The following is a 10126-nucleotide window of genomic DNA, read 5'->3' on the forward strand; positions in this document are numbered from 1 at the left end:
CAACTGTTTTCAAGTTAGGTTTTAATAATAGGTTAATGCATAGTTTCTAGTTGTGATGGAATGGTTTCAACATTTTAACATCACGACTTTTAGCATTTTTTGACAATACGTGCAATTTTCAAATTTTTTGACATTTATAGTAATTATTCAGGTTTTCTGAGACTCAAGGGTCAGAAAACCTCCGTTATGGTTTGATTATAAGTTACTGGAAAGTTTTGTTGGTCAATAATTTTTAACTTCTTAATATCACAAGTTTTAGCAGCTTTTTTTAAATAAAACTTGCAATTAACTTTTTTGAACTTTTTTTCTTATTTTTTTAGGTTTCTATAGCCTCAACAGCCAAGGAACTTCCTCTCGGGTTTGGTAATATGTTACTGCGTAGTTTATAGATATAATCGAATGTTTTTTTAAGATTTTAATGTCACGAATTCAAGCAATTTTCTTAAAATATTTGCAATTTTTTCTTGTTTTTGAATATTTTCCGGCACCAGGGACACTGGGACCTCCTCCAAGGTTTGACAATAAGGTGCTGCATGGATTCTACAGTTAATGGAAAGGTGATCAATATTTTTATGACTTCAGTATTAATAATTTTTGGATAAAATTTTTCAAATTTTCGGAAAGTTTTTATGTTCATAGTTTATGGATCTTTGAGCCATTGAAACTATTGCAGGCTTGCAATAGGGATACTGGATAGTCTGTTGAGACAATGAAATGGTCCCTAAGATTTTAATATGTTGAATTTTAAAAAGATTTTTGTTAAAGTTTGCAATTGTTTTCAAAAATTATTCAATATTTTGTCTTTTTCTGTGGTTAACGACCACTACTGGCCAACGAAACTTTTTAAGTCTTGGAGATGAGTTACTTGAGAGAACTTTCGAGACAAAAAATGATTTCGAAGGTTTTTTACTGCGAAGCTTAAAAACTTTTGTTTTTAATTTTGCCTTTTTCAGTTTTCTATATCGTTCATTTACTAACTAGAAGTTGCAGAGTCGAATCCCATCATGGAAAATTTTCCCATCTCTCTTTCTCTCTATGTCACGTTTTATCTCTCTCTCTCTCTCTCTCTCTCTCTCTCTCTTTATTGATGCCGCACTTAGCTGCTGTTATGTGGCGTAAATGTCATCATCTCTGATCCTCATTAACAATGAGATATAGTAGAAATGTTTTTTATCATAAATGACTTAACAGGCACTTTTTAGGAAATCATTACTAATTGCTCTCAAAAGCAATTTGTAGCAAATATTTTAATACTTGTGGTCTCTTTTATGCAATTTTTCGTCTGACCCATTTGACTTTTGTCTTCAGAACCGGGATAAAGAGGTGGCGCCCAGTTAGCATAAAGTTCTCTTAGAGCGGTTCAGCCCACTAGTCTCGAGGAGCCGCTCAGCCCACTAGTCTTCAAGTGTGCGATTAGCAAAAACAGTTAGCACCCCCAACCACCCGCCGCCCTCACATCTGTCCCCCCATTCCACTTTTGCACCCCCGCTGTGCTCACCTTACGCCCCTTAATTAATCTAAAGCTTGCCTCACTAAACCGTGGCTAGCTACTGACGAAGCCAACCGCTCGCCGGTCGTTTGAGAGCAATTCCCCCGACGTTATTTGAATATGTTTAGGGTTTTCATTTCATATCTAACGTTTTTAACTACTTTTTACTACTTGGTTTCAAAAAATTATCTCTGATTTTTTGTTTTGCGCGCTATTGTTGTTCACCCTGTCCTATTACTTTATGTCATTAATATTAGGTCTAATTGTCTCTCGGATAAGACGTTACTGAAGCTTTTAAAGAGTTTGAATTTATAGCTAACTTTTTTAACAGCTTTGACGCGTTTTCAAAAACTATATAATTCAATTTTTTTTCGTTTTCTAGTTCTTTGTTGTCCTATCACTTAGTGTCGTCCATTTCTCCTCCTTGTCCCTCTAATAAATTGTGGTTGATTATATTTAATGTTAAGAATTCACGTGTAACTGTTTTTACCACTTTGACAAAGTTTGTCTATAATCTATCTGTTCTTCATGGTGGTTTTTACTGTGTAGGTTCCACAATGTACCGGTTTGTAACATACTGGTATCGGTTATAATGACTGTGATTACATTATTTCTAAAAATTGGGAACTGATATTTTTAATTTTTAACTTTTGTTAGTTTTAGAATATGTCGACTGAATTGCGTGTGTGACTTTAATTTTGGTCGAGTCCGTCGAGTCCGTTTTTTTGTTCATTTGCACCATCAATTTTTTGGTGCAACATGACTTTCCTCACGTTGAAAATTACTTGACTTCAATTCCAGGAGATAAATTCAACTTAGTGTGTGTCATTCATTCTAATTGAAGGTTATTCGAGGGCAGCTGATAGAAGCAGCACTAAGTTATGCAGATTCTTAATCAAAAAATAACATCTCAGTAATTAATGAAAAAATAAAAAATTCTCTTTCAGTCTGTTTTCTTTTAATCTTTTTGAAACTGCAGATCTCCGCAGCTGTCGCAGCTGTTTTCTGGCAATCTATCAGCTTTGCTGTAATTTTGTCTAAAGTCATGCTCTATACTGGTTTTATTAATCTCATTTTTTTTTACTGTTAGTTGGTTGTATTTTTTTAATTATTTTTCAGGGTTTTAATTATTTTTCAAATTTTTTTTGAAACTGCAGATCTCCGCAGCTGTCGCAGCTATTTTCTGACAATCTATCAGCAATGCTGTAATTTTGTTTAAATTCATGCTCTATACTGGTTTTATTAGTCTCATTTTTTTAATGTTAGTTAGTTGTCTTTTTTAATTATTTTTCAGGGTATTTTTAACAATTAGAGCATTTGAGAACTAAGGTTAGGTCTCCGTGAGGGGAATATTGTTTTTTTAAATTGTTTAATTTTGATAATTTTGTTGTCTTAAGGCTTTCGTGTTTTACTGTCAAATTGTCTAAACAAATTTTGGCAGGGAATTTTGTTGTGCTTTTTATATTAGCAGCATATTGTTACTTTTTGATCATGGGTTCCTATATTTTGCAGGAAAAGAACGTCTAACGATGAAACAGCTACTGGTTCCGAATGTGAAAAGGAAAAAGAGAATGAGATTGCTCTAAAGGCACCTAAAACCAGTGCAACTTCGGCGAGCAGTAAACGAGCACTTTTTGACATGTCCGCTTCCTCAAATCAGTCAATGGAACGTACTGAGTCTGCATCGCCGAACCCTGAAAACCAGCAGGTATTGATTACTTTATTGATGATATAATGTCTAATAATAATTGGGGTTTCTCTGTGTCATAGCAGAGAAAGAACCGACAGTAAGCCAACAGCGTCTTGCTCTGTTGTCCGTTTTCTTTTCATTTTAGACTGTTCCGTGTCGCCAGCAGCACTGCTTTTGGTATTGCAGCTGTGATAAAATTTTCATATTTTTCGAGTTTCTTTTACTAAAGTATCGGCCTGGTGCAGTCGTACATTTAGTTTTATCTGCATTCTTTGTCTCATTGGTTCGAGTTGTTTTTTGAAGTTTTATTTATTTATAGTTCTAAATTTGTTAGCAATTTTAAGTACCAATTGTTTTGCAGGAGATAGATGAAAGTGTGATTCGAAAACTGCGCAAGAAGAACCATAATGGAGAGACAGAGCTCCATCAGGAGAGTAAGAGAGGCAACTTGGACAGAGTTCTGCAGCTGTTGGAATTGGGCGCAGATCCGAACACGAAAGATAACGCCAATCTCAGACCTCTACATGAACATAAAGCCCTCCAGGTATTCAAAAAAACTTAAAACACTCACGTGCACATTTTAAAATGCCGAAAGTCTGCAGTGCCAGAAGTCAAAGTGCCAGAAGTTGCTACTTAGCCAGAAGTTGACTTCCGCTTACTTTCGTCATTTTAAAACGTGTGCGTTTCGTGTTTAAGCATGGTTAAGTGACTCTGCAGACGTCACTTCGAAATTCTGACTCAATATCTCGAATTGCTTCGCGGTTCTCGATAAACGCCAGAAGTTCTCAGTGACTTCAAGCAGAGTCACGTAACCATTACTTAAAATCATATGATACATACAATGACTGATGGGAACACATTTGAACTAATGGTAACACGGTAATGCACATAGATATAAAAGTTTTGATATAATGAATTAATTAATTAGGCTTATTCAACCAAAGATTTTAATTAACTTTTAATATGAGTGTTGCAGTGGTTCAAATATAATAAAAAAAAACTACGTAATATTGGTCAAAGGAAAGGGCAGACAACCGGTTCATGCCACCCTCAGAACAAACGAAATTTGAAGCCAATTGTTTTTGTCTTTTTGGATCTTTTCCGTTTGTGCTCCCCCCCCCCCCCCCGCCCGCAGGCAGTACGTTATGCAACCCCCTACCCTCCCCCCGTTATGAAGCACGTGTCATTACATAGTAAATCATTGTGGAAAATTATGGCTAGTGCCCCCCCCCGGGGGGGGGGGGGGGGTGCAAATAATGAACACCCACTAAGCTGGGGTCACAAATGGAAAGGATCCGTCTTTTAACGTTTCAATTGACTTTAGGTCTTTGATTTTGTTTTTTAAGTGATCTAAATCACTCTCACACATTTAGACAGCTCGAATAACGACAATTTACTGGTTACAGTGAAATGGAAAGCCCACCGAAATGATTTCAGTATAACATAATTTGAAATCCCTTAAAGCTGCAGCCCGATGCTACCCTACCCCCTTTAGCCCGCGAAAGCAATTTAATACTGCATTGGATTAAAACACTTTTTAACATGAGTATTTTTAATTGCTCTGTAGCAATTATATTAACCCTGTGGTCCTTTTTATGCTATTTTACTTTCGCTTCACCGATTTTTCGTCTAAACCGTTTGACTTTTCGTCCTCAAAGACAGGTAACGTCTGTAGGGCACTAAGGGCTCAGCTTTTCGGCTTGCTAGACTCTATTATACAATTCACTGAAACTGTTTTGGAGAAATATTCATGGTGTGAAGGGCGGTTGTTAGAGGTTAACCCCCCCCCCCCCCACCACCAACTTCACCCCTCCCTCCCCCCTCAACCCCCCCCCCCCCCCCCCACCAACTTCACCCCTCCCTCCCCCCTCATCAGCCCACCTTCACCCCCTTCCAATCCCCATCCCCTTGAATAGCGTTCCACCCGTTAACCCAGCGCATTGATCTTAAGTCTTATCCCTGAAATATTCCAGAACCGCGAGGTGTGTCAGACGCTGTTGGAGTTCGGTGCTGATCCCAGAGTGCACGGGGGAGATAACGATGTGACTCCTTTACACGTGGCTGTGCAAAATGGGTTCACTGACGTCATCTCTCTCCTTGTACAATGTGGAGCTGATATTCACGCAGCTGCAAAGGTAAACACGATTCTGTTGTTCCTTTAGTTGAGGGAAAGTTTGCAGCTATGTTAGTAGAACAATTGACAATTTGCTCTATAAAGTCAACTGATCGTTTTTTTTTAATCTTTTAGTTTAACACCAATAATTTAAAGAACTGAAATCTGTTAACCCAAAGACAGGTAAATCCCAAAAGCTTGTGTGTAGTGCAAATGCGATTTTATTTTTGTTCTTAGACAAGTAATTATCTTTAATCAACGGCAACAGGATCTTTTATGATTTGCATTTCTGAGCCGTTTCTATGGGATTTACTATGAATTTTTGTTTCAGGCTGCGGGTGGGAATAAATTTAGCCCTCTTTCACTCGCAAAGTTTTACGGAAACGCGGAAGTCATTGAGCTGTTGGAATCATCGCACGCCAAGTATCACGGCAGCGAGAATTCGAACGAAGATAATGGTCTCAAAGATTACGTCACAACACCTCTGAGGAAATCCAAATTTAATGTTGAAGTGACACGACTGAACAAAACGTTGACCCCGGTTGCTAAGCAACAGAAAGATGATGCTATTACTCAATTCAGTCATTCGGGCCTCTGCTCTAAATCAAAAGCCATTTGCCACGCTTTCTCTAAACAGTTCAAAATCAAAATAAACTCAGAATTTGATGAATCCTGCAATGTTTTGGTTTTGGTCAAGAAGGCCGAAACTAATGAGTATTCTAAAACGGTTAAAGCTGCGGCTGCAATTATGCGTGGTGGTTTGCTCGTCGATTTGAAGTGGGCCGAAGAAAGCCTGAAGAAGGGGCAAATTTTCTCGTATCAAGAGTATCTTATTGACTCTTTCGCTGATTATCAGGTCAGTGCTATAAAATGTTATAATAAAAACCCATTTGAACATATAGTTCTCTCTCCGCAAGTGGGATGGGAACAGTGAATTGGAAGCCTTGTAGGGAAATAATAGTACAAACAGAAAACAAGAGTATGATGCCATGAAATCGTTCAAATTTTACGGTAGATTCAAAAGCAACTGAGCTACGTTTGTATCCTCTGAAAATATTAAAAAAGCAAAGCTTGTTTATTAATTGCTCTCAAACGAAGTTTGTCGCAATTAAATTAGTCATGCTGGTCTTTTTTTTATTTTATGCAATAATCGTACTATCGACTTTTCCTCTGATCGTTTCTTTCTGACCATTTGACTTTTGGTCCTCCAAAACCGGATAACAGGTAAAGCCTAGAAGGCATTAAGTTCTCTTACAGCCTTATGGCTCACTAATCTGTAAGTATGTGATTCACGGAAACTTTACGCGACATAAATTCATTGATGGTGTGAAGGGTGGTTTGATCCGCTCATGCTCAACCCCTCAATTAAGCTAAAGCTAGCCTCCCAGCGAGCTACTGACGAAGTTAACCGCTCACCAGTCGTTTGAGAGCAATTCTCTTGACATTCCTCGATTGTTATGATAACTTATACACTATGGTACCAACAAGCTATGTACATCATAATTTGTGCTCTTTAAGAGTCACTTTTGCTCTAAGCGTTTAATTCGCGTGAAGAAATGCGTGTCGTCTTGAAGTTTTGATAATGAGTTCATTCTCTTTCTACACTCACAGAAAAGATGGTTAAACTGCTTTGTTCTTTTACAGTTTGCGAAATGTTTCGAAATGTTGGAAATGTTTCGAAATGTTGGAAAGATGGTTAAACTGCTTTGTTCTTTTACAGTTTGCGAAATGTTTCGAAATGTTGGAAAAGTTTCGAAATGTTGGACAAAAAACAAAAACAACTCTGTTTAAAAGCAAGATTTAGTCAACAGCATGCATACAATTGATAGCAAAAAATTAACAGGCTCAAGGCGTAGTGAAGGATTTGTGAGAGTTCGAAGAAATGGAACGAGATTTTTCACAAAAACAAATTTGAGTTCGGACAAGCGCTATCACTTATGTTTTGGTGTAATATTCAATCAGAAAGGTAAGAACTGTTTGTGAGATAATCAAGCAAGCTAAAGATTCTAGTTTACTTAGAAATGTTGAAAAATTAGGGAGAAAAGATCTTGAGGACCTTATTTTTCAACAAGCTGATGCTCCTGTGCATGAATCAAAAGTTAACATCAATTTATTCAAAGAAAAGAAGTGGGATTTACTGTAATGGTCATCAGTTAGCTTGATCTGAATACAATTAAATTTTGATGGGCAGTTTTGAAGCAACAAATACGAAAACAGACAGTTCTTTGAGAAAATATGGTTGAAAAGTAAGGAAAAATTGACACCGATGTTCTTACAATTTTGTTTGGAAACTACAAATCGTCTTCCAGATATTTTTTTAAAAACTAAAAGTGTAATGGTCCGTTATGAGAAAACTGATTTGAACTCAGAATGTTGTATTATTTCATTTTTCTTGCGCTTTTTAGAAGTTCTAGGTATACGTAGCTTTTTGGTACCATAGTGTATTTAATTACGCTCTTGGTTTCCATAACATCAATGCGGATTCTATTTTACTAGTATTTGTCTTAAATAAGCATTCATTAACCAGGGTCAACTATGTTTTTTATAAACGCTGAACACTTTTGCGATCAGAACTTAAGTATTTTTGAAGCTTATTACTTATCATTTTTATCCCGCGATAAAAAATAATCCCACATTATACGTAAATATAATTTGTGTTTCAGGATAGCGTCAAACAAGCGCGGGAGGCTCATCTGCTCTCTAAAAAGTTATTTTCTGGTCTGGAAGTGTTTGTCAAAAACACAATTGATGCTGAAGGAACAATCGGATGTCAACAGCTGAAAGAGCTGCTGTCACTCAGTGGTGCCAAATTGCTACCGAGAGAACCAAAAGCTTCATCGCTATTGGACAACAATGATTTCATGAACAGTGCTAAACGTCGGCCAGAATTTCTTCCAGAAAACTCTAGAATAAACGATATGCGTGTTGTGGTAGTTGTTGGGGATTCAATTGAAGGCGCGAGCAACTCTGCCCTGAAACAGGTGATTCCCGGATTGTATCAGGCCACCAGTCATTGGGTTCTGGAATGTATCTGGAGCTTTTCCATCATAATTTCCGAAAACTGATTAACTCAGTTCTGGTTACCGAAAACTTGATTTGGTGAAAAACTTATTTGTGCTGTTTGTTTGTTAAACTTTTTCGTAAAATTTCGTGCCTACTCATTTGTTAAAACTCACCTTTAGTTGGTAAAGAACTTATTTGTATCTAAATTGATTGAATTTCAGTTTCGATTCCTGTGTGTATTCGAAGATAATGCTCATGTTTGATCTAAGTTTTGGGCATTTTTTAATTGCTCTCAAACGAAGTCTGTAGCAATTATATTAGTCCTGTCGGTCTTTTTTTATGCGATTTTTCGCTTGACCGATTTTTCGTCTGACGCTTTTGACTTTTCGTCCTCAAAAACAGGATAAACAGGTAGCGCCCAGCGGGCATTAAGTGCTCTTAGAGCCTTTCAGCTCAAACTGTTTTAGAGACTTATACTTATGGTGTGAAGGGAGGTTCTTAGAGGCTGAAGACACCCCACCCCCACTGTTGACCCCCCCCACCAGCGCTGTTGCCCCCACCCCACTGTTGCCCACCCCCTCCCTCCCCATCAGCCCCCGGTGCACCAAACCGTGGCTTCTGACGAACAACCGGTCGCTAAAAACACGCAATTTTATACTAATTTTCGCAATTTTTTCCAAGCTTTTTGAAAATTTCTGTCAGTTTTTGAGTTCTTTCAGTCCTGGGTGTCAAGGAACCTCCTCTGGGGTTTTATAATAGGTTGCTGCATGGTTTCTAATGGTAGTGCAGTTGTTTCAACAATTTAAGATCACAAATTTTAGCATTTATCAAAACGTGCAAATTTTTTCAATTTTTTTAATTCATTTTTCATTATTCACGTCTTTCCGGACGCAAGCGGCAGGAGACTTCCTTAAGGGTTTGATAATAAGTTACTGAAAAAATTTATTTGCCATGTAATAGCTTTCAATTTTTTAATATAACAAATTTAAGCAATTTTTTTGATAAAACTTGCATTTTTTTCATGTTTTTTAAAATTTTTTTGTCTTTTTTAGGTTTTTCCGGTCTCAAGAGCCAGCGAACCTCCTGTAGGGTTTGGTAATAGGTTACTGCATTGCTTCTAGTGGTAATAGACTGGTATTGAGCGTTTTAACATCACGAACTTTGGCAATTTTTTTATGAAACTTTCAATTTTTTTCAAATTTATAAAATTTATTGTCATTCTGTATGTTTTCCGAGACCCAGGAGGTCTCCTATGGTGTTTGATAATAGGGTATGAAAATTTTTATGGGCCATGGAATGGTTTTCATTATTTTATTATTACAAATTTTAGCAAAATTTTGATAAAACTTGCAATTTTTTTTTAATTTTGAAGTTTTTGTCAGTTTTTAGGTTTCTCCAACCTCAAGTGCCAACGAACCTCCTGCAGGGTTTGATAATGGATTGCTGCGTAGCTTCTAGGGGTAATAGAAGGGTTTTCAACATTTTAACATCACGAATTTTAGCAATTTTTTTATGAAACTTGCAATTTTTTCAAATTTTTTAAATATTTTGTCAGTTTTAGGTTTCTGCAACCTCAAGGGCCACCCAACCTCCTCCCGTGTTTCATAATAGGTTACTGTATAGTTTCTAGGGGTAATGGAATGGTTTTTCAACATTTTGGCATTACGAATTTTAGCAATTTTTTTTACAAAATCTGCAATTTTTTAAATCTTTTTAATCATTTTTCCGGCACCAGGGTCCTAGTTCTCATCCAAGGTTTGATGATAGGCTGTTGCATAGTAATTAGAGTAAATGGAATGATTATCAATCAATGATAAAATCAATGAAATCG

General features: G+C 36.9%; 1 protein-coding gene across 1 annotated transcript; it reads left to right on the plus strand.

The window, feature by feature from the left end:
- The first annotated feature begins 2882 nt into the window (after positions 1–2882).
- On the plus strand, positions 2883–8528 carry LOC142343863 (uncharacterized). The gene is made up of 5 exons (XM_075395235.1): positions 2883–3197; positions 3541–3723; positions 5153–5314; positions 5624–6148; positions 7956–8528. The coding sequence occupies exons 1-5, from the start codon at positions 3129–3131 to the stop codon at positions 8355–8357; spliced, it is 1341 nt and encodes a 446-aa protein (XP_075251350.1). The 5' UTR covers positions 2883–3128; the 3' UTR covers positions 8358–8528.
- The last annotated feature ends 1598 nt before the right edge of the window (positions 8529–10126 follow it).

Source organism: Convolutriloba macropyga, chromosome 8, assembly GCF_964194025.1.
Source record: "Convolutriloba macropyga chromosome 8, txConMacr16.3, whole genome shotgun sequence".
Classification (NCBI taxonomy): domain Eukaryota; kingdom Metazoa; phylum Xenacoelomorpha; order Acoela; family Convolutidae; genus Convolutriloba; species Convolutriloba macropyga.